Source organism: Coregonus lavaretus (genome assembly GCF_964263955.1).
Source record: "Coregonus lavaretus genome assembly, chromosome: 16".
Lineage (NCBI taxonomy): Eukaryota > Metazoa > Chordata > Actinopteri > Salmoniformes > Salmonidae > Coregonus > Coregonus lavaretus.
In genome coordinates, this window is record NC_140003.1 from 20,838,833 (window position 1) to 20,864,363 (window position 25,531).

Sequence of the window (25,531 nt, forward strand, 5' to 3'; positions counted from 1 at the left end):
GTTTCTTCTCTGTCATATATGTGCGTAACATACTGTAGCATCACTGAGATACCAAGTTACCTACTTCCTGAAAATAGGTTTAGGGTTTAAAAGGTCTCATAATAAATAAACCCCACTGTAAAAAAAAAAAAAAGATTCCCATTGCTTTAAAGATTCACCCATTTTTAATGTTAGATTGTTTTTGTGCATTTCTGAGTGATGTTCTATCGATTCCCTGGGTCATTTCATGTTTTCATCTGTATCTGAGTTATTGGCATTAAAACAGGCAGAAATACGGGACGGTATGACGTAGTACGGTGATAAAGCCGCTCTCACTACACTGGAAGTTAATAGGAATACGACTTTTAGATCGCGAAAACCTCTATCATACATGTCAGATTTCAATACTGGCCGATGTCATAACTCGGGAGGGTGTGTTCTCTCGAATGAGCCATTGATCATATTCCTACCTCGAGAAATGTGTAATTTAACAGAGGGTCTAAACGTTTCTACTATTTGTCTGCCTCTTCATGATGCCGTTGCCAGAGATACACTACATATGCAAAAGTATGTGAACACCCCTTCAAATTAGTGGATTCGGCTATTTCAGCCACACCCGTTGCTGACAGGTGTATAAAATCGAGTACACAGCCATGCAATCTCTATAGACAAACATTGGCCTTACTGAAGAGCTCAGTGACTTTCAACATCAATAAGTCAGTTCGTCAAATTCCTGCCCTGCTAGAGCTGCCCTGGTCAACTGTAAGTGCTGTTATTGTGAAGTGGAAACATCTAGGAGCAACAACGGCTCAGCCGGGAAGTGGTAGGCCACACAGGCTCACAGAGCAGGACTGCGGAGTGCTGAAGCCGGTAGCGCATAAAAATAGTCTGTCCTCGGTTGCAACACTCATTACCAAAATTCAAAACTGCCTCTGGAAGCAATGTCAGCATAAGAACTGTTTGTCGGAAGCTTCATGAAATGGGTTTCCATGGCCGAGCAGCCGCACACAAGTCTAAGATCACCATGCGCAATTCCAAGCGTCTGCTGGAGTTGTGTAAAGCTCGCTGCCATTGAACTCTGGAGCAGTGGAAACGTGTTCTCTGGAGTGATGAATCACGCTTCACCATCTGGCAGTCCGACGGACGAATCTGGATTTGGCGGATGCCAGGAGAATGCTTCCTGCCCGAATGTATAGTGCCAACTGTAAAGTTTGGTGGAGGAGGAATAATGGTCTGGGGCTGTTTTTCATGGTTCGGGCTAGGCCCCTTAGTTCCATTGAAGGGAAATCTTAACGCTACAGCATACAATGACATTCTAGACGATTCTGTTCTTCCAACTTTGTGGCAACAGTTTGGGGAAGACCCTTTCCTGTTTCGTCATGACAATGCCCCCATGCACAAATGGTTTGTCGAGAACGGTGTGGAAGTACTTGACTGGCCTGCACAGAGCACTGACCTCAACCCCATCGAACACCTTTGGGATGAATTGGAACGCAGACTGCAAACCAGGCCTAATCGCCCAACATCAGTGATCGACCTCACTAATGCTCTTGTGGCTGAATGGAAGCAAGTCCCAGCAGCAATGTTACAACATCTAGTGGAAAGCCTTCCCAGACGAGTGGAGGCTGTTATAGCAGCAAAGGGGGGACCAACTCCATAGTAATGCCCTTGATTTTGGAATGAGCAGGTGTCCACATACTTTTGGTCATGTAGTGTATAATAAACTTGGAGTCAAGCGATGAAATTGTGTGGTCCTCCCACTACTAGTTGGGAAAGCATGCAGTTTATTAGGCTAGATGAAATAAGTTATGATGAACTTCACAGGGTGGTGAAAGTGCACGGTGATGAGCTTGATGTTCCTTTCTAATAAATATCGAGGGTCTTATTCTGGTGACATGAGGGTTGATGCTTGGCTGCCGTTTGACAAATAAAGATATTCTCGCTCTCATCATGTAGGTAGTCTATACCTGCACTTTATCTGTGAGCTTTTGGCTAGAGCGCACATGCCAAGACCAGAGATTTGCTATATAATGCAACATTACTTCTTACAAAACCATCAGTAGAGTTGAAAATACAATGGAAACCTATTGAACTTTTATTTTTTACTCGGTATGTGGGAATTTAACTGCAAAAGTTATTTGTATGTGCACTATGCCATCACGCGCTGACTGTTTTCGACAACAAATCAATTTGATGGAAACACATCTCTGGTGGGAACATTTGCATGTTGTTTTTATGCGGATCTTAGAATAATAATAAAGTATGAAAAATGTATGCACTCACTAAAAACTGTAAGTCGCTCTGGATAAGAGCGTCTGCTAAATGACTAAAATGTAAAATGTAATCGCATGAAATTCTGTCGCCAATTGGATGGAATCCTAGCTAGAGAAAAGAAAATATATAATTATGCCTTGATGGCGAGGGAAAAAATATAGAGAAAAATAACAACCTTTAACAATTCCTCATACATTCATCATAAATAATTCGAATCACATCTAATCCTGAGAAGATGAATAGGCCTAATATCTTCAAATTTAGCAGTCAAAGATAATCTGACAGAACAAAATAACTTCTGCTGAGTGATAATTTAACCAATAAAGAGCACATCTCCATCTGCACAAAATGTGCCTTATCATTTGGTAGTCTAACAAGGTGTAATGGGAAAATCTGTTACAAGAGCTAAATGTCTGACAATGGAAATATGTAGCAAGCAGACTCAAGGAACACTGGACATAATTATAGTACTGCACACAGTATATACTGTGTAGCCTACAGTAGCAATCTCTTGTGAGCTTAACTGACCATAGGTGGACAATAAGGCAAGCAGTCTCTGAGATAGTTTAAGTTTATTGACTCAAAATTATAGCTGCCTGACACTGCTGTGTTGTACGCTGAACAACAGGACAAAGGTAGAACACATGGTACAAAAGTGTTGAGGTGAGCTCAACTCAATCCAACAAGCCCCACAGTGGGCAATTCAATTCAATCGGCCCAGGATGGAAAAATATATGGATTATATTGGGATTACAATTGTCCAGAATATAACATGAAGTGATGCACACCTCAAAAGTTATTCCACGCTGTAGTTGCATTGGGAGTTGATTGAGTTGAGATGATTGATGATTAGAGCTGTAGAGGAACTGATGCTTTGGGGGAACGGATGTTTGTGCATTCATTCACACTGTGTTCACACGCTGGGCTGATAAACATCTTGGAGACAACATATGTGGAGTTCAGGCCAAGTTTATTCTGTTATTTTACCATCAGAGGGAGGGGAACAAAACCAAATAGAACCCCCACTCTCACACACATTGGAGACAGCAGCGACAGTCTGTGAGTTTTACTGTGCAATTATTGATGTTTCACTTTTTCTATCCTGCCTCATACCCAGTTCATAGATAAGTTCCCGACTTCCTGCCGTGCAATTTGATTATGTCTAAAATTACACACTATTCCCTTTACAGTGCACTATTTTTTACCAGGGCCCATAGGGTTCTAGTCAAAAGTACTGCACAATATAGGGAATAGGGTTACATTCGGGACGCAAACTGTATCTGGAGGAACAAGCAGAGAGGACGATATAAGGTGTTATATGTTAATTAGCATTGATCATTGGATGCTGGGAGGGCACCATGCCGTCACTAGTTGGGCACTTGCTGCTTCTATCTTCTACAAGGAATAGGATGGTTTAGTGTGATGCACACACACGCACACACACACACACACAGTTTCTGATTACAGTCTGCTTGTATGAATTACCACCTGTTGTTCGTGCCTGCATTCCCAGTGGCATGGTGAGTAATATTAATGGAAGCGGTCATGTTATTGTTGAACTCCACATGTTGCAGGCAGGGACGTCACTAGGGGGGGTAATTCATACAAGCAGACTGTAATCAGAAACTGTGTGTGTGTGTGTGTGCGTGTGTGTGCATCACACTAAACCATCCTATTCCTTGTAGAAGATAGAAGCAGCAAGCCACGGAAATCCCTGAGCCACGGAAATGAAGCGCCCTGCACGCTAGTAGTGAACGTTTTCCAGAAACATAACGCTATGTAGCATATCTCGTTGCTTTCTTCCATGCGCTGTGCTCTCCTGGCGCCAAATAATTAACACTTCTTAATATTAATTCAATTAATTGTGGCATGGAATATGGTGTCAATAATATATATATTTGAATCTATTAGCAAGTACAAAGTACAAGTGCATAACTATATCGTAATTTTCCATGGAGAAAAATAGTTGGAAAAAGTATTTTTCATTTTGTTGCAATGTTTTCATAAACCATGTCCAATATTTGATTGGCAATAAAAAAAATCCCTCATGTTGATGTTGGTCACATTGTTGCTAACTAATGTGAGCTAGTTGGGGGGGAGACAACTTTTGCAGATAATATCGACAAAGGCAGGCACCAAACATGCTTGAAAATCATGATTTTATAATATTTGTGGTAATAAATCACAGATTCCAAGGTCAATTAGCTACAGGACAATATTTCTACCTAATTAATTACACAAAAACAAATACACCCCCTCCAACACCCCTGTAGTAACAACACTTAACAATTTTACACACATGTACATACCAGCATACAATCCTTTCTCCAACTAAATATTCACAATGTTTGCGAGTTATATTACACAGTACTAGGATGTTAGTCCATCCATAAAGATTAGAAATTAAACAAAATGAAACTGTAGGTGCAAACCTGTCTATGACTTCACTCTTTCCCAAGCGTGTTAGTATGTATATCTTTGTAAATTGTCATGATGCATTCTATCTTGGGTCATTGGGCTCCTAAGCCAGGTATGTAGACGTCTTAATGCACTGTTTATACACACAGGACATGTCAGAAGTGGCATCTTTCTTTTTTTGAGAGGTAATGTTTAGCAAGGACTACTTTCTCTGGCTTGAGAGGAATATGCCATGTTTGTCTTGTGCGGGCCTCCCCTCTCTCTATGTTCTCCTGTGCTCTCGCTCTATCCTGTCTGCTCCCCTCTCTTCCTTGCTGTCTGAAGTTCTGCTTTCCTGGATCTCCTATATTATTACAGAGACAGCATAGTATCAGTGCCGTAGCAATATGGACTATTCTGAACAGACAAACACACACAGAAGCAATATACGCACACACACAATATGCAAATAATGTTTACCTGAATTGAGCTTAAGGTAAAATCTGGGATAATTTCTGTTCCTTAATGATAATAGCAGTTCACTCAATCTTAAACCTGATTAACATTCAACTGTCTTACCCTTCACTAACCACAATATATGTGTTCTCTCTGTTGCTTTAGCAACACAATTGAAATGCGTGCAACCATAGGGCAAAACAGATGAGGTTGGCTTAGATTGTTAACATGTAAGCTATATTTCGTCTCCAATGTTTATTGAAAACAAATACATTTGCACAATGACCACTTGTTGTTTCAAATACATCATTACAGTTGTTGGTTAGCTAATGTTTGCCATATTTGCATTGACATGAAATCAGTCAAAACAAGACAATAACATGATGAAACATTATGAAATAAGCCATTTATGATTCCCCACAAGGCAGTGTCATTCTTGCTAGACTCACAACAGGCTGACTTGCCCCATGGAAGCGCGCACATGGTTTTCGTGACGTTGGCAGCCAACCCATCAATGTAGTTAGATGCTAAATAATTGTAAACACACACAATCTATTCACTTACTCCTGCAAATACAACAGCTGTCTCTGTGTTTGCTGAGCTGCATCTTCAATTCCGTATGTCCATCTTCTATAAATTGGAGAGAAAAAAAATAACTCAGCTATCCATCTTTGTTTTTTAGCTAACGTTAGCCAATTGAGCTGATGTTACCAAAAGTAGCTAATGTAATGTTAGCCATGTTAGCCTTAAGTTAGCTAGCTATCTTTATTAGTAATTTTTAGCAAATTTGGACAGTACTTGATTAGACAGAAATAGGTTAGTTATTGATACTATTGTTGGGTGGTGAACAGATTCAGTGTCCAGATAGCTAATCAATAACGTTAACTATACTGTCAAAACCCTGCTCATAAATTTGCTAGGTTGCTAATGAAGCAGCACTGCTAGCTAGACTGGGTAGTCCCTCACGTTAGTTAGCTTAACGTTATCTGTCAGTGCAGCTTTTGAGTCAACATGTTGAAATGTAAGTTACTCAAATCTGGCTTACTGTGAGGTCAAAAACTCTGAATAGGCTAACAAAATGTGCTATAATAATAGCACGCTAACAAAGTTTACCTTGCTCCGGTTCTCCGTGTTGCCAACTCCTCAGTAAGGAAAGTAGCTATTGGCTGTCCTAAAAGTCGCTAGAAGTCGCTAAATGACGTCATCACCTAATTTGCATAATTGGCAATGTGCATGTAATTGTGATGGAAGCTGTAGGAGAGAAGAATAATGTCATGGGAGAGGCAAAAAGTGAGTAAAAAACACCCTACATTTATATCCCACCCTGAATGTAAGCTAGGGCAGGATCAGCCAGCTGTGGCTTCCCCCATGCGCGATTCATTTGCAGTCTGGACGCTGAGGATTTGCAGTCTGGAGGCTGAGGGGTGAACATCTCCTGATCTGACTGTAGCTGGGAGGGACTGCTGCGTGAGGGCTGGGCCGCCTGTGAGTGCTTTGGGACGGGTGTGGGGCCCGGGTGGGGCCCGGGTGGGGCCTGGGTGGGGCCTGGGTGGGGCCCACGACAGCACCCGCTGCTCATTGAGAAGAGTAAGAAGGATATGTGCTTTCACGTCAGTCTCCAAAAGTCTCCAATAATACCAGAAAAAGTCGCTAGATTTGTCGCTAGTCGCTTTTTTGAAAATGTGTAGCTAGAGTGGTCTGAATACTCGCTAAATATAGCGACAAAGTCGCTAAATTGGCAACACTGTATCATCTTTGGGCCACAGATAGAACAATGAGACAGATATTTCACTGGATTTTTAAATGTGAAGCATCTGCTTGGCGTTTCCACTCACTACCAAATATGGTAGTGAGAGGAAGCCCACTTGCGGGCATTGGGAGAAAATGGAACGAGATGGATTTGGGCCGAAATTCTGCACATTTTCTCATCGATGAAACATTTGATCTCAATACAGTTTTCTGTTCCCAAAACTAGAATATGTTATGAACAGAGTGGACTAAGGTTTGTAGACTTTACCCTTTGCAAAAGTTTTGTAAGAATCGCGTTGTTTAGAAGGAGTGCAAAGGCGAATTGAGAAGGCGTTCCCTAACAGATATATGCAGATGATGCTAGAACGCTAGCTCGTGCTTGGCTCTGCCTCCCTCCTTGCTTGTTCTGCCACTATGGCTCATTTGTTCCCATTGGAAACGACAGGCTGTGGTCTATCTTGGTTTAGTTATAAAAATATTTATTTGCGCTCTGTCCCTCAGAGAATGACGCGCGCACCGAAATATACTCGGAAGCCCCGAAAGCCCGGCTCTGGTAACGTCAATGTTGCAGAGTACAACCTGTGTTGGTCATTATATATGAATGTGATTGGGTTAAATTGCTCGGAGTGAGGAGCCAGAGCAAAGGGGGAGGAGAGAGAAGAGAAGAGAAGAGAAAGAGAAAGAGAAAGAGAGAGAGAGAGAGAGAGAGAGAGAGAGAGAGAGAGAGAGAGAGAGAGAGAGAGAGAGAGAGAGAGCATTGATCTGTGTTCAATTGAGCCAGTGGATTACACTTTTTATAGAAAACGACACTGGATTACATTTCAGAGCACAACATGCAAAGACATGGATAGGTAAAACAGTGATTATCCAAACCGGAACAGCCCATGTCAAATATATGGGCAGAGTAGGACTAATTAGTGTTAAAGTTATATTGTCCTGGTATGACGTCGGACTTGTTTTCTCCGCTCGTCTAAAGACTGAGATTATTTCCTACATTTATAGCGCCGATTTACCAGGTTTCGGGTCAGTCCTTCGAGCGAAGTTTCAGCACCATGGCTAACTCTTCCGCCACTTCAGCACTGCAAAGCGAGGACAGCAGAGGAAACCTCGCTTCTCATCCTAAGAGAGGTTAAATGGTCCTTGAATAGAAGAGTTTCTGAAATAATAATCTCCTGTGGGCAGATTCTGCTCATCTGACCAAATTACGCGATATTTTACTTCTGTGTTACAGAGAAATTAAAGAAGAGAAAGGGGGATTTTGCCGAACCACCAAAAGATCCCCTTGCTCTAGTTTAGTGGTATCAACCGCACGTGCCTTTTCACGTCTTCGCTAAGCTTGATGAGGACTGAGAGAGAATTCGCGCCCTTCTCTCTAAAAAGACAACTGGAGTGGATGTATAAACTTTTTCTGAGAACTCGTGGCAGAATGTATATGCTATAGCCTACTATATGGAACAATACATGTGTATTTTGGATAAGGAATTATTATTAATGTGCTTGCGGGCTGTCTCTGACCTTTTTGTACTTGTTGCGCTTGTGTCACCTGCGCGCGATACTGACATTGTATGAACGTGTTACCTTATATTTCTTATCATAAAAATACGTTTTTAAGATTTTACAGTCATAGTTGGCAAAAAGTCTGATATTTGACATGTTTCCTATATTGAAAGGTGAACCAGACAGCGACTATTGGAGTCGGAATAGCAAATAATTTTTATTTGAAATGACATTAACCTAACTACATTTTGAGTTTCAAACACTTGATAGGCGAAATTTTTCTACAAACAGTTATGACATTTGTCCTGTTTGGAAGTATGGTGAAGAGGATCTTATGGAACTTGGTCTCATTCCTCCTGTGCTGGACATTTGTTGAAGCACAGGTAAGAAATACAATTTAGGCCTAATTGTTCAGCTGTGTTCAGAATATGACATGACATGTCAGAGTTGATTTTGTTTTGATTACTGCATTATATTCCACGTTGGTTCAACGTAATTTCATTGAAAGAACCGTGGAAACAACATTGATTCAACTAGAGTGTGCCAAGTAGGTTGTCATTCAGTTGTGAAAATTCACTCCATTTGTCATCTCCTTCATACAATGAGAAATCTAAAATTCGTCATCAGCAGGCAGCGGGCTCAATGATCTTGTGTAATTTAGAGACCCCTGTTATAATGTAGGCATTATGGAGACCCCTTAACAGTGCTGGTATTCTCCACCTCACTGAATGCAGTGTGTGACTCACTAAGTGGTACATATTGTACAGTGCTATGAAGAATGTTGTTTCCTTGTGTGTTTCTCTACAACATTTTTTATATTTACCCAAATAAAAGACAGGATAGATCGCCCTCCTCTAAGCAAAAATAACGGGTATGATGCATCTAATTATGGGATAGTGGTGTATGTAATTATCTGTACTCACTGTCAGTCAGTAGCGTGCTTTAGTTGTGCTTCAAACTTATCAGCCACTGTAGAGAATGGAGTACAACTCCTCCCCATGACCTCAAATAAATTTCTTAAGACACGTGAGAGATCAACTTTGCAGGCACACATCTGGAAATAGAAAAGATACAGAATAGGCCGTAGATGAGTGTAAGATATTGTAACTTCTGATCAACCAGTACCATCTCTCTCCCACCTTGGGACTACAGAGTCTCACATCCTGCATCTATGCAGCTCACATATCAGAATGATGACCCTTCTCCTACACAAAATCTCTTGTATATGGACTCCCCCGTGTCAGGACTCTCTCCTCTAAAACTTCCTCCAGAGCTTTCTATTTACAGAGACCTTCTCTAGTATTCTATAAGAGGTACTGGTGCTGAAGCAGTAGAAAATTAGAGGTGCCGGAACTATGTTCTGGTGTGATCCTGACCAATTCAACAATGCTTGATACAATTCAATTTACTGTACAACAATGTGTATTGTTGAGGTCACTTACTACTTATACTCTTGTGCCTGCGCTAACTTTTGATTGCATGCTGTGGCTGTTTGATTGTGGTTACACTTGACAAGAACTCATGGTAAATGACACATACCTCTCCTGTCTCCTATCACTCTCACAGTAAAACAGAATCACACACAGTAGCCTTAGGATCACTGGATGTGTGACATGTTTGGCATGAGCACTCCCTCACCTGCTAGGCTTCTACAGGGTGAAGAGATATCAGTTTGCCCTGGAGAGAAACAACTGTCCACAGGTGTCAGAGAAGGGGAATGTCAGTTACGACATATCAATGATTTAGATCTGCTGCAAGGTACCTTAGTGGAATGGCGAGGGTTCGATGAACCACGCTCGCATGATGAGTAACCTTGGCTCCAGGAAAGACTGTGGCAGAGGCTATGATGAGTAACCTTGCCTGAAACCTGAAGACTTGCATTTTCTCCCCAAGTTAATTCGTAAGGCTAAAACAGTAGTGTAACGTGCAGGAGACCCGGGTTCAATCCCAGACCGTAACATCAGCATGAGATGGGTGCAGGGGCCAAGTTACAATTGTGATAGACAGTGGGATGTGACACATATCATCACAGCCTGTAATTGTAATACCTTTCCGTTCCATCTGCTCATCAATGAAGGTGCATGGTCCCCATGCTCCCCAGTGCTCCACATGCCCCTTGGGCAAGAGCTGTCCATCACAGATAGCACAAATTCGCTTTCCTATAATTTCCATTTCCATTAGACGCTCCTAATATGTCTGTGTCTGTGCCTGGAACTGTTGAAGTTGTTAGCATCTATGAGGTTGACCCCTGGTCAACGGCATTCAATCAGTCAGGTGTACATGTAATTCAGACTGCCAGTGAGATGTGAAGTGCCATTCAGCTCCAGGCCTTGATGGACAATGTCAGTTATTTTTTCATGAATATGTTTGCAATTTAAAGAAATGTTGAAGTTATGCATGTGGACATTGTGCCTTTGAAAAATGTGGGCAAATAGTGAGTTACATGGCAATATAAAACACATTCATAATGTTATTTTAAAAGGATATACAAACAGGAACAAAAATGTAAACTCTTTCAACTCCTTCCTGGTCTGTAAATGTCATGGCAACAACCAAACTTTACTTTTTGAGAAAAATAAATTATCAAAATGATAATAAATGTATCATTTATCTTGACTCATGCAATTCAATGAGTCATCCACATCCACAAATCGTTTTCTTAACTCAAGAGTGATATGAAATTTGAAGACACATTTACATTTTAGTCATTTAGCAGACGCTCTTATCCAGAGCGTCCAGAGTAACTGAACTCCAAAGGGCATGGAGTCAATCTAAGTACTTAAAGCTACTTGAGGATTGCAGCAAAGCTTACACAGACTTAGAATACGTTTGTTTTTCCATAAGGGACAAATGTAACAACAGAACAAGCTCCAAAACGTTTGAAGTAAGTGTCCTTAACAATATGGTAATGATTTTGAATTCTGTATTGTTTGAACACTGTTCAATATTTTGTGTGGGATTTGAAAGGGAAGCATTGCTCCAACTAAAGGACATACTCCTCCTCCTCCTCCTCCTCCTCATCCTCCTCCAATTTCTCTGGTCTTCACTTCACCATACTAAACACTATGTTTATTAGCAACACAAAGTGAGATAAGAGGGAAAGAAACCCACAAACAACAATAACATTATTATACAGTAGAATCCCCATTATGTAGCTTAATGTGCACTACTTGATACTGTGTTAATCAGAGCTATGAATTGCAACAAGACTCTATACTCTGTGAAGAAGACTTTACTTAAAGAGCAAGCAAACCAACTGAAAATAATTGCTTTCTCTTCTGGCTTGCACTCAGCTAATTAAGAAAACTTTGGAAATGCTGTGGCAGTTATCATGAAAATAATGCATGGGCATAATTCACAGTTGTTTAATTGTTAATGGGTTCAAATACATGTGTATTTGAGTATCTGGTATTTAAAATACTTTTTTTCTGTGTATTGAGTATTTTCAAATACACAGCCCAAAACAAGTACTTCTATTTTGGTATTTGACTGTTTATTTGTACAAAATTATATTTAAGAGTATTTTCAAATACTAGTTTTAAATACCTGGGTTAAATGCATGGGTGTGTATTTGAGTCAATGTATTTGAGTATTTTCAAATACTTTCCAAGTGTATTTCAAAATACATTAAAATATTCAACCACTTTTCTTTTTAAATAAAATATATCTGAATTGATTTAGATATTTGAAATAATATTTGAACCCAGGTCTGGTTGTTATGTGGGTGCATTATTCTAAAAATGTTCTTCATGTTAACAATTTCCGATCTCTTTCATTATTTGTGAATCAGTTGAAAAGTCTGTGATCAATCTTCATGTCGCTGTGTGAAATACTGTAAGGCCGTAATCAGATCATAGGCCCACAAAGTCTTTGAGAACATTAGACAACCAGTCAGAGGAGATGTTAACTTAGTATTTTTTTTATGTCAGAAACCTGTAATCGAATGAGCCAAAACCTCAATTTATCTCAGAAATGCGTATGAGACTGACACCAGCCAATGCTTGTCGTCTGCAGGGTGGATCTGATGAGAGCCTGACAGCAGAGGAGCAGATGTACATCCTGTATGACATCAAACTCCAGTGCCACCAGAACCTTTCCACCCGCGACCCTGCAGGTAATAACAACATATACTGTAGACTGTAACCTCAAACCTGCACGAACTTGCCATATCTCTGTGGTGCTGTATTGCTTCTGTGAGTCATAGCTAAGCAGAAACACTGTAAGGAAATACGTTTTCCCTGAAACCAATGTGCATGTGGTAAAATTGGACATCTGCTGCCTGACTGACTTCCAGATTTAGAATACAAGTCAAGGAAATAATAAAGCGGTATGCAAACATACTTTACCGTGAAGAGCACACATTTAGTGAATGAAAACGATTGATATCGTGCAGATGATAGGCTTGCAATACGAACCATAATCCCAACTCATAAAGTTACTACCCTGCATGAATCTGCAGGTAGCTAACCAACTAGGTTCAATGTTAGCTAGCTAGCTAACATTAGGCTATAACTAGCAATGCAAATGGCTCTAAGATACAAATAATCTTACTACATAGATCATACATGTAATGTTAGCTAGCGAGCCAGCCAGCTAACATTAGCTAGCTGCTAACAGTACGTTTTAACTTGCAATGAAAACGACTTTCTGAAAAATTAGAAACGTATAATATCTGAAAATGTAGCTAGGTACACTCTCTTACCCGTATACATGGATGAATGCTTCTCCCTCTCTGTCACAGATGGCATGGATGCTCTTAGTTTGAAGATGTAATCCGGAGACAGGTGTTTTATGCAACAGCCTTCTGAGTTCTCTTTTCGACTCCCTCCTCATATTTGCATTCAAATGCCAGAATTTTCTCCATCTCCTTAGCTATCATACTCTGCTTCCACCGGGCATTCCACTGATTTCAAAACTCGGTCCTCCAGAAAGTGGAGAGCAACACTTTTGCAGTTCTTCGTGATATCTTTCCAAAAAGCAGTGTTAAAAAGGATTACCTACACATACTGAGCAGCTCATATTATAGACAGAAGCATGCTACATAGCAGACCAATCCGAACTCATCTCCCGGCATGTCCAGCCAACCATTATTTCAGCCAACCATGGCTAGCGGGAAGGTTCCTGTCTTTTTCCGTGGCTAAACCAACTAGGCTCATAATTTAACCATTTTATTCGTATTTATGGATGGAATACAAGTTTGTTATTAAGGCACATGAAAGTTCACATGTTCCAGAAGGCATTTCTGCCAAAAAACGCATTTTGATAAAAAATACATGTTTACGTTCAAATGCCGCTCCTGTGAAGTAGTGACATGCGACATAAGCCTAGTTTCCTGAAACAAGTCACATTTAGTTGTGTTAGAGCCTGAATTCAAAATGGGTTTTAAAAAAATCTACACACAATACCCCATAATGACAAAGTGAAAACATGTTTTTAGAAATGTTAGCAAATGTATTGAAAATTAAATACAACAATAACCACACCCCTGAGTCAACACCTTTTTATTTTTTGTAATAAAATAAAAAAAATTAGGGGGTAGATCAGCTTTAATATTTCAGATAGATTGTAACTTCCATCAATGTAATTGTCTGCATCACTTCCAATCCCCCATATGTTTTTTTTTCTCGCAAATATTTATATATATTTATATATATTTTGTATATATTTCTCGCAAATAAAAATAATATATATATATATATATATATATATATATATATATATATATATATATATATATATATATATATATATATATATATATATATACACACAGTGGGGAGAACAAGTATTTGATACACTGCCTATTTTGCAGGTTTTCCTACTTACAAAGCATGTAGAGGTCTGTAATTTTTTATCATAGGTACACTTCAACTGTGAGAGACGGAATCTAAAACAAAAATCCAGAAAATCACATTGTATGATTTTTAAGTAATTAATTTGCATTTTATTGCATGACATAATATTTGATACATCAGAAAAGCAGAACTTAATATTTGGTACAGAAACCTTTGTTTGCAATTACAGAGATCATACGTTTCCTGTAGGGCTTGACCAGGTTTGCACACACTGCAGCAGGGATTTTGCCCACTCCTCCATACAGACCTTCTCCATATCCTTCAGGTATCGGGGCTGTCGCTGGGCAATACAGACATTCAGCTCCCTCCAAAGATTTTCTATTGGGTTCAGGTCTGGAGACTGGCTAGGCCACTCCAGGACCTTGAGATGCTTCTTACGGAGCCACTCCTTAGTTGCCCTGGCTGTGTGTTTCGGGTCGTTGTCATGCTGGAAGACCCAGCCACGACCCATCTTCAATGCTCTTACTAAGGGAAGGAGGTTGTTGGCCAAGATCTCTCGATACATGGCCCCATCCATCCTCTCCTCAATACGGTGCAGTCGTCCTGTCCCCTTTGCAGAAAAGCATCCCCAAAGAATGACGATTCCACCTCCATGCTTCACGGTTGGGATGGTGTTCTTGGGGTTGTACTCATCCTTCTTCTTCCTCCAAACACGGCGAGTGGAGTTTAGACCAAAAAGCTCTATTTTTGTCTCATCAGACCACATGACCTTCTCCCATTCCTCCTCTGGATCATCCAGATGGTCATTGGCAAACTTCATACGGGCCTGGACATGCGCTGGCTTGAGCAGGGGGACCTTGCGTGCGCTGCAGGATTTTAATCCATGACGGCGTAGTGTGTTACTAATGGTTTTCTTTGAGACTGTGGTCCCAGCTCTCTTCAGGTCATTGACCAGGTCCTGCCGTGTAGTTCTGGGCTGATCCCTCACCTTCCTCATGATCATTGATGCCCCACGAGGTGAGATCTTGCATGGAGCCCCAGACCGAGGGTGATTGACCGTCATCTTGAACTTCTTCCATTTTCTAATAATTGCGCCAACAGTTGTTGCCTTCTCACCAAGCTGCTTGCCTATTGTCCTGTAGCCCATCCCAGCCTTGTGCAGGTCTACAATTTTATCCCTGATGTCCTTACACAGCTCTCTGGTCTTGGTCATTGTGGAGAGGTTGGAGTCTGTTTGATTGAGTGTGTGGACAGGTGTCTTTTATACAGATAACAAGTTCAAACAGGTGCAGTTAATACAGGTAATGAGTGGGGAACAGGAGAGCTTCTTAAAGAAAAACTAACAGGTCTGTGAGAGACGGAATTCTTACTGGTTTGTAGGTGATCAAATACTTATGTCATGCAATAAAATGCAAATTAATTACTTAAAAATCATACAATGTGATTTTCTGGATTTTTGTTTTAGATTCCGTCTCTCACAGTTGAAGTGTACCTATGATAAAAATTACAGACCTCTACATGCTTTGTAAGTAGGAAAACCTGCAAAATCGGCAGTGTATCAAATACTTGTTCTCCCCACTGTATAAACCCCAGTCGTACTTTATCAAATGCCTTTTCGAAGTCTGCTATGAATAGTAGGCCTGGTTTCCCAGATTTTTCATAGTGTTCTATTGTTTCCAGTACTTGCCTTATATTATCTCCAATGTATCACCCATGTAAAAAACCTGTCTGATTAGAATTAATCATGTCCGACAATACCTTTTTTATTCTATGCGCTATACATTTTGCTAGAATTTTTGCATCACAACACTGAAGTGTAAGGGGCCTCCAATTTTTTTAATGGACTGGATCTTTATATTTTCCACTTGTATCCTGTTTCAGTAATAAAAAAATCAGACCTTCTTCTTGAGTGTCTGATAATCTACCATTTACATAGGAGTGGTTAAAACCCGCTAATAACGGTCCTCTGAGTATATCAAAAAAGGTTTGGTATACTTCGACTGGTATGCCATCCAACCCTGGAGTTTTCCTGGACTTAAAGTCTTTAATTGCATCCAGAAGTTTCACCTTCACATGAGTCTTTCTGTATGGCTGTTAATTTAACATTATCAATAGAAAAAAAATCTCAACAATTTGCTTCAGTTAGAGGAGATGGAGGCGACTGAAACGAAAACATATGCTTAAAGAACTTTGTTTCCTCCTTCAAAATATCATTTGGTGAATCATGGGTGACTCCGTCATTTGTAACTAGTTTTAATAAATTATTTTTGGTAGCATTCCTATGTTGAAGATTAAAAAGAATTTGATGTGTTTTTCCCCATATTCCATTCAGTTTTCTTCATTTTTATAATATATTACACTTGATCTTTCTTGAATATGTTTCTCCATTTCTTTTTGTTTTTCCTCTAATTTATTCTGAGCCTCTATGTTAAAGTCTTTATTGCTATCTATCTCTTCTGTTAGACCTTCTATTTCCTTTGTTAGTGTGGACTCTTTTGACCTAAATTGCTTTTGTTTTCGAGATGAGTACTGAATTGCATGGCCTCTAAAGGCACATTTAAAGGTGTCCCATACAATAAGGGGATTTGCTGTACCTATGTTATGTCAGAAAAAATCAGTTATAAATTCCTCTGTCCTATTTAAAAACAAGTTATCATCCAATAGGCTTTGATTACATTTGCAACATCCTCGCCCACGTGGAAATTCAGTAAGAGTAATGTATATGCCAATTATATGATGGTCCGACCGCATTCTGTCCCCTATCAACATTTTTTAAACTTTTGGTGCCAACGAGAATGACATAAGAAAGAAGTCAAGATGACTAGCTTGATTGAGTCTCCACCACGTATATCTCACTAGATCAGGATATTTAAGCCTCCATATACTGTAGCTATTTAAAAATATATATCCATTCAAATATCTTGCATATCTTATTTTCCATCATTATCGATTAATATGCGTAATAATGTTGGCAGTTCATGCGTAGGATTTTAACCTATAACCCGGATTGCCATTGTATTACATTACATTTTTGACAAGCAATTATTATTTTAGCAAACAATTATTGTGGTTCATCCTAAATTCTCCCTAACATCCTTACCCCCTTGCAACAGATGTGGGATAAACATACACGTACATACTCTAACACACTCAACCCCTTTCCTCCACAATCAACCATAAGATCAGATGCTCAACGGTTGTTACATCCCAGAGCCCAACTCAAGAAAGGACCTGATTTACGAATGCATATACAGTTACAGCTTTTTGAGAAAGCATGCAAGATTGAGCAAAGATGGACAACAATGTGAGATTTGATTAATCTATTTAATCTATGTCAAGTCCTAGGTGATGGAGATCAGATCCACCCTCTTCACCTGAGACACAAACACTCTGGTACCCCGTTGTAACCATTTTTCCCAAGCATCTCCGTGCAGTCAGACCTTGGATTATTTTGTGCCACTTGGGCCACAATAATAAGCCCCCTCTCTGATTGTCCGAGTGTGACCCACTCCCCATGGGTTACTGCAGCCAGTGTTGCCAGCACTGCCACTACCTGGGTGGGGGTACCCCACCGGTATCCCCACCGGCTAGGTACAAGGTCGTTAAGGTTCTCATTAGCATCTTTGAGAATTTCCTTGTATATTATGCTCTCCCATCAGTGAGCTCTGGCTTTGTAGGACCAACCCTGCCAGGCAGGCTCAGAATCTTGAGAGGGCGGTGCTGCTCAAGTAGGTCTCTGACCGCATGTATTTTTCAGTTTAGGTTGCATATAGGCAACTCACAGCAGGTCCATAAAACAGATGGGGACTTCTCTTTGGTGTATGGGTCACTCAGGTGGGTGTCTAGGATATGGGGTTGGGGATCGTTCCATCATGATAGGACAATAAAAAAATAGATTAGATGTATACTATATTTTAAAATGTATATCCCTCATCTGCACAAAATTGAAAGCTCTCTCTCACAACCCCTGCTCACAGACACACGTTGGTTCTGGGATATGCAACCATTTCCTTTCTCACTCACTTAACGCCACACTTATTCAAACACAAAAACACACACCACACCTTCCATCACGATTCATCCACACATACTTCTGTTCGCTATGTTTTTATCTCCACTATGTTGATTGAGTACATGTGTTCTAATTAGTCGTATTTGAAGATGTATTATTTTGCTTGTTATCTTTTCTTGTAATACCGTTTTATCCTTTTATAAAATACTATACATACTATAAATGTTCTTTATTATTACAATCCCTACCATGGCTAGTATTGGGTGCTCCATTATTCGACTCCTCTATTAGAACTTTCAGAATAGCCATGGAGTAGTCTTTGTGTCGTGGTACATTTGGTTGTCAATATACAGTTTATCGACAACGAGAGCAACACGCTTCCCTTTTAATCTATTTTCCTTGAAGATTGGGTACAGAACTTTGCACCGTTCTGCAATCTCCCTCAGGAACTGATCATTCATTCCTATTTTGGTGCCAGCAAGTCTTTTACCTAGGCTTTTAACCATTACTTTATCCTTAAAAAAGCAAATTTGGCAACGATTCGACGCTCATATCTCTGTGGGTTCAATCCCCGGGACCACCCATACACAAAAATGTATGCACGCATGACTGTAAGTCGCTTTGGATAAAAGCGTCTGCTAAATGGCATATTATTATTATTATTATTATTATTATTATTATTATTATTATTATCGACTTCAACAGGTCGCTTTCCACACTTACCAGTCCCAGTGGTGAAAAGCATAAATCATCTGTATCAGTCGACGAGTCGCGTTTTCTCTTGGAGATTGATTCTCCTGGTTTATCTTCCGTCATGTTTGGATGTTGCGTGTTGTTGTAATATTTGTTGATACATTTCTCTAGCCTTATAATTTATTTTGTGTTATTATCCAGATTGAATGTTATTACCCTCGAATATATGAAGTGCTAATATTTAGTCTAACTTACTGATATTGAATATTATGTTTTTATCTTGAGGTGATTTTTACCGCTGTGTATTCAATATGCCATCTTTGTCTACCGGAAACCTGCCCACCTGTCAATACTTTGTAGAAGCACCTTTGGCAGCGATTACAGCTGTGAGTCTTTCTGGGTAAGTCTCTAAAAGCTTTCCACACCTGGGTTGTGCAAAATTTGCCCATTATTCTTCAAAATTATTCAAGCTCTGTCAAATTGGTTGTTGATCATTAATAGACAACCATTTTCAGGTCTTGCCATAGATTCTCAAGTAAATTTAAGTCAAAACTGTAACTTCTGGCCGCTCAGGAACATTCACTGTCTTCTTGGTAAGCAACGCCAGTGTAGATTTGGCCGTGTGTTTTAGTTTATTGTCCTGCTGAAAGGTGAATTAATCTCCCAGTGTCTGGTGGAAAGCAGACTGAACCAGGTTTTCGTCTATGATTTTGCCTGTGCTTAGCTCCATTCCGTTAATTTTTAATCCTGAAAAACTCCCCAGTCCTTAACGATTACAAGCATACCCATAACATGATGCAGCCACCACTATGCTTGAAAATATGGGAGAGTGGTACTCAGTAATGTGTTGTATTGGATTTCCCCAAACATAACACTTTTCTATTCAGGACAAAAAGTGAATCGCTTTGCCACATTATTTGCAGTATTATTTTAGTGCCTTCTTGCAAACAGGATGCATGTTTTGGAATAATTTTATTCTGTACAGGCTTCCTTTTTTTCACTCTGTCATTTAGGTTAGTATTGTGGAGAATTACAATGTTGTTGATTCATCCTCAGTTTTCTCCTATCACAGCCATTAAACTCTGTAACTGCTTTATAGTCACCGTTGGCCTCATGGTGAAATCCCTGAGTGGTTTCCTTCCTCTCCGGCAACTGAGTTGGGAAGGAGGCCTCTATCTTTGTAGTGACTGGGTGTATTAATACACTATCCAAAGTGTAATTAGTAACTTCACCATGCTCAAAGGGATATTCAATGTCTGCTGTTTTTTATTTTTACCCATCTACCAATTATTGCACACAGAGTCCATGCAACTTATGTGACTTGTTTTACTCCTGAATTGATTTAAGCTTGCCATAACAAAGGGGTTGAATACTTATTGACTTAAGACATTTCCACTTTTCATTTTGTATTCATTTTTAAAATTACTTAAATACATAATTCCAATTTGACATTATGGGGTATTGTGTGTAGGCCAGTGACCAAATAAATCACAATTTAATAAATTTTTTATTCAGGCTGTAACACAACAAAATATGGAAAAAGTCAAGGGGTGTGAATACTTTCTGAAGGCACTATAAGGTATATACCATCTTTAGCTGCGATTTAGGCGCTATTTACAAACATTTTATAAAAATTCCACATCAAATAGCATAATAATGAGGAAAAAAGTAGTCGGGTTAAGGATCAATTCAACCACTATTTATTGCTGAACTCAGCGGGTTTTGTCTGGCTAATAGCCTGCACGATTGGGCTGCAATCTTCAAGGTAACTTAAATTAGGCCTAAATCAAATTAAATCTAACTTGAGAGACTCCCCTGGTTTCCTGAAGTCCTCCTTTTTTGTATGCAAATGTTTTCACCACGGCCTGTAGGTCCAGGGTGCCAACCCAGATAGTCTTTCCTGAGATGTTGTGCATTATACGTCCATTGCGCTGCACACAATGTAAACTTAGTTCAAGCCCTCAAGAACTGTTGTCCGCTAAATATGATAATATGTTTGCATATGCCAATTTATTGGCTGTCCAGTATCCAGACTGTCACGATGTACTTGTGGATGTGGTGGTGAAGTCAGGTGCAGGACACAGCGGATAAGTCAAACAGCTTTACTTGACTGAATACACAATACAGAAAATAAATGGCCTCAAAACACAGGAGGCGAAAACCTACGCGCAACGCGTAAAACACTAAAGCACAACATAAACCAACAGACAAACGACAGGCAGACAACAACACACAACTCCAAAACATAACACAGGGAAACTTATAAGTGACATAATCAGGACAGAATACGAAACAGGTGCACTAAACTAGACATGACCAAACGAACATTGAAACATCAAAAGGTGGCAGCTAGTACTCCGGGGACGACGAACGCCGAAGCCTGCCCGAACAAGGAGGAGGAGCAGCCTCGGCGGTATTCGTGACAGTACCCCCCCCTTGACGCGCGGCTCCAGCCGTGCGCCGACCCCGGCCTCGGGGACGGCCAGGAGGACGCGGAGCAGGGCGTGTGGGATGGTTTCGGTGGAACTCCGTCAGGAGGGAGGGATCTAAGATATCCCTCCTAGGCACCCAGCACCGTTCCTCCGGACTGTACCCCTCCCACTCCACGAGATATTGTAGACCCCCCATCCGACGTCTCGAATCCACAATGGACCTGACTGAGTACGCCGGAGCCCCCTCGATGTCCAGTGGGGGCGGAGGAGTCTCTCTTATCTCACAGTCCTGGAGTGGACCAGCTACCACCGGCCTGATGAGAGACACATGGAACGAGGGGTTAATGCGATAATCATTAGGCAGTTGTAACTTGTAGCATACCTCGTTCAATCTCCTCAGGACTTTAAATGGCCCCACAAACCGCCGACCCAGCTTCCGGCAGGGCAGGCGAAGGGGCAGGTTTCGAGTCGAGAGCCAGACTCGATCTCCAGGTGCGTACACTGGACCCTCACTGCGGTGGAGATCGGCGCTCGCCTTCTGTCTACGGATAGCCCGCTGCAGATGGACGTGTTCCACGTCTCCTCCGAGCGCCGAAACCACTCATCCACCGCAGGAGCCTCGATCTGGCTCTGATGCCATGGTGCCAGAACCGGCTGATACCCTAACACACATTGGAAAGGGGTCAGGTTAGTAGAGGAGTGGCGAAGAGAGTTCTGGGCAATCTCTGCCCAAGGGATATAACCCGACCACTCCTCCTGCCAGTCCTGGCAATACGATCTCAGAAACCTGCCCACATCCTGGTTCACTCTCTCCACCTGCCCATTACTCTCAGGGTGAAAACCCGAGGTAAGGCTAACCGAGACCCCCAACCCTTCCATGAACGCCCTCCAGACTCTAGAGGTGAATTGGGGACCTCGATCTGACACTATATCCTCGGGAATCCCGTAGTGCCGGAAGACGTGGGTAAACAAAGCCTCTGCGGTCTGTAGGGCAGTAGGGAGACCCGGCATTGGGATGAGACAACAGGCCTTAGAGAACCGATCCACAACGACCAGAATGGTGGTATTCCCCTGGGAGGGAGGTAGGTCAGTGACAAAGTCTACCGAGAGGTGAGACCACGGCCGTTGTGGAATGGGCAGGGGCTGTAACTTCCCCCTGGGCAGGTGTCTAGGCGCCTTACACTGGGCGCACACTGAGCAGGAGGAGACATAAACCCTCACGTCCCTAGCCAATGTTGGCCACCAGTACTTTACACGAAGGCAGTGCACTGTCCGGCCAATACCTGGATGTCCAGAGGAGGGCGACGTGTGAGCCCAATATATGAGACGATCACGGATCTCGAGCGGCACGTACGTCCGCCCCACTGGACACTCCGGAGGAGTAGGGTCGGTGCGTAACGCCCGCTCGATTTCCGCATCGATCTCCCACACCACCGGTGCCACCAGACAAGACTCCGGCAGTATGGGTGTGGGCTCAATGGACCTCTCCTCTGTGTCATACCGCCGGGACAGTGCATCTGCCTTACCGTTCTGGGACCCTGGGATGTACGTAAGCTTAAAGACAAACCGGGTCAGAAACATGTTCCACCTAGCCTGACGAGGGTTCAGTCTCCTAGCTGCCCGGATGTACTCCAGGTTACGATGGTCAGTCAGAATGAGAAAAGGGTGTTGAGCCCCCTCAAGCCAATGCCTCCACACCTTTAGGGCCTGAACTACGGCTAGCAGCTCCCTGTCCCCTACGTCAAAATTTCGTTCTGCCGGGCTGAGACAATACTGCCCCAATACCGGCCTCTGACGCGTCCACCTCCACTTGGAACGCTAAAGCGGGGTCCGGATGCGCCAGCACCGGAGCCGAGGTGAACAGGTTCTTCAGTTTATTAAACGCCCTGTCTGCCTCAGCCGACCACTGCAAATGCACCGGGCCCCCCTTCAGCAGGGACGTGATGGGAGCTGCCACCTGTCCAAAACCCCGGATAAACCTCCGGTAGTAATTGGCAAAACCCAAAAACCGTTGCACCTCTTTAACAGTGGTTGGAGTCTGCCAATTACGCACGGCTGACACACGGTCAACCTCCATCTCCACCCCTGACGCGGACAACCGATAACCCAAAAAGGAGATGGACTCCTGGAAAAACAGACATTTCTCTGCCTTGGCATACAAGTCATGCTCCAACAGCTTACCCAACACTCGGCGTACCAGGGCTACATGCTCGGCTCGTGTAGATGAGTACACTAGAATGTCGTCAATGCACACGACCACACCCTGCCCATGCAAGTCCCGGAAGATCTCGTCCACAAAGGATTGGAAGACTGAAGGAGCATTCATTAACCCATATGGCATGACGAGATACTCATAATGACCCGAGGTGGTACTAAATGCTGTCTTCCATTCATCTCCCTCCCTAATGCACACCAAGTTGTAAGCGCTCCTGAGATCCAGTTTTATGAAGAAACGCGCTCTGCGTAATGATTCCGTCATACTCGCAATCAGAGGCAGAGGATAACGGTATTTAACTGTGATCTGATTTAGATTACGGTAAACAATACACGGCCGCAAACCTCCATCCTTTTTCTTCACAAAAAATAAACTTGAGGACACAGGGGAAGTGGAGGACCGTATGTATCCCTGTCTCAGAGACTTGGCTATGTATGTCTCCATAGCCGCCGTCTCCTCTTGAGACAAGGGATACACATGGCTCCGCGGAAGTGCCGCACCCGCCAGGAGATCTATCGCACAATCTCCCCGTCTATGAGGTGGCAAATGCGTCGCCCTAGTCTTACTGAACACGAGTGCCAAATCCTCATACTCGGGGGGAATGTGCATTGCGGGCACTTGGTTCGGACTCTCCACTGTGGTCGCCCCTACGGAAACACCTAAACATCACCCGACACACTGGTTAGACCACTCCTTGAGAGCCCTCTGTTGCCACGAAATGGTGGGATCATGGGCGATTAACCAAGGAAGCCCCAGTACCACGGGATACGCAGGAGAGTCGATCAGATACAACTGAATAATCTCTTCATGAGCCCCCTGCGTCCTCATCTTAAGTGGCGCTGTGACCTCCCCAATCAACCCAGATCCCAACGGACGACTATCTAGGGCATGGATAGGGAAAGGCACATCTACTGGTCGGAGGGGAATTCCTAACTTAACACAAAAATTACGATCAATGAAATTCCCAGCTGCACCTGAATCGACTAGCGCCTTATGCTGGGACTGACATGCAACCTGAGGAAATACTACAGGTATACAAAAGTGAACAACAGAGAGCTCTGGGTGAGGTGGGCGCCTACTCACCTGGAATGACTCCCCAGTGCGCGACCTGCTGCCTCGAACCCCTGGAGACCCTCCCCAGCACCTAGCCGCAGTGTGTCCTCTACGACCACAGTTGGTGCAGGGGACGGCCTCCCTCGGTATCTCCCTCCTCCTCTCTCTAGCGCCAGCACCCCCGAGCTCCATAGGGCTCGGCTCGGAGGTGCTGGAGGATGGAATGGACGGCCCCAACTCTGGACGTCCGCGGGTGGCCAGCAGGGTATCCAGACGGATTGACTTGTCCACCAGCTGGTCGAAGGTGAGATTGGTGTCCCTGCAGGCCAACTCTCGTCGAACGTCCTCACGCAGGCTACACCGATAGTGGTTGATGAAGGCCCTCTCATTCCACTCCGCATCCGCCGCTAGAGTCCGGAAGTCCAGGGCAAACTCCTGGGCGCTCCTCTTCCCCTGTCGAAGGTGGAACAGACGCTCTCCCGCCGCTTTACCCTCAGGGGGATGATCGAACACAGCCCTGAAACGGCGGGAGAACTCCGCGTAGCTGATGGTGGCAGCGTCTATTCCCCTCCATTCGGCGTTGGCCCACTCCAATGCCTTGCCGGAGAGACAGGAGATGAGGGCGGAAACGCTCTCGTATCCCGAGGGCGCCGGGTTTATGGTAGCCAGGTAGTGCCGGAAGACGTGTGTAAACAGGGCCTCAGCAGTTTGTAGGGCAGTAGGGAGACCTGGCAGGGGAATGAGACGGCAGGCTTTAGAAAACCGATCCACAACGACCAAGATCGTAGTGTTCCCCTGGGAGGGAGGAAGGTCCGTGACAAAATCCACCGATAGTTGAGACCACGGCCGTTGTGGAACGGGTAGGGGTTGTAACTTCCCCCTGGGCAGGTGTCTAGGTGCCTTACACTGGGTGCACACCGAGCAGGAGGAAACATAAACCCTCACGTCCTTAGCTAAGGTTGGCTACCAGTACTTCTCA

General features: G+C 42.7%; 1 protein-coding gene and 1 long non-coding RNA gene across 2 annotated transcripts in view; one reads left to right on the forward strand and one right to left on the reverse strand.

Moving 5' to 3' along the window:
• Nucleotides 1–4,396: 4,396 nt before the first annotated feature.
• On the reverse strand, nt 4,397–6,254 carry LOC311143446. The gene is made up of 3 exons (XR_014614412.1): nt 6,220–6,254; nt 5,671–5,736; nt 4,397–5,014 (listed from the first exon to the last, which is right to left on the reverse strand). It is a non-coding gene; the product is annotated as an uncharacterized lncRNA (long non-coding RNA).
• Nucleotides 6,255–8,669: 2,415 nt separating this feature from the next.
• The window catches only part of LOC311143431 (parathyroid hormone 2 receptor-like), a gene marked incomplete at both ends in the record, with an annotated part of 111,815 nt that continues 94,953 nt past the window's right edge, over nt 8,670–25,531 (forward strand). The window contains 2 exons of the mRNA XM_084179251.1: nt 8,670–8,735; nt 12,367–12,466. Of these exons, the coding sequence (XP_084035377.1) occupies nt 8,670–8,735; nt 12,367–12,466 (166 nt within the window). The remainder of the gene's footprint in view (nt 8,736–12,366; nt 12,467–25,531) is intronic.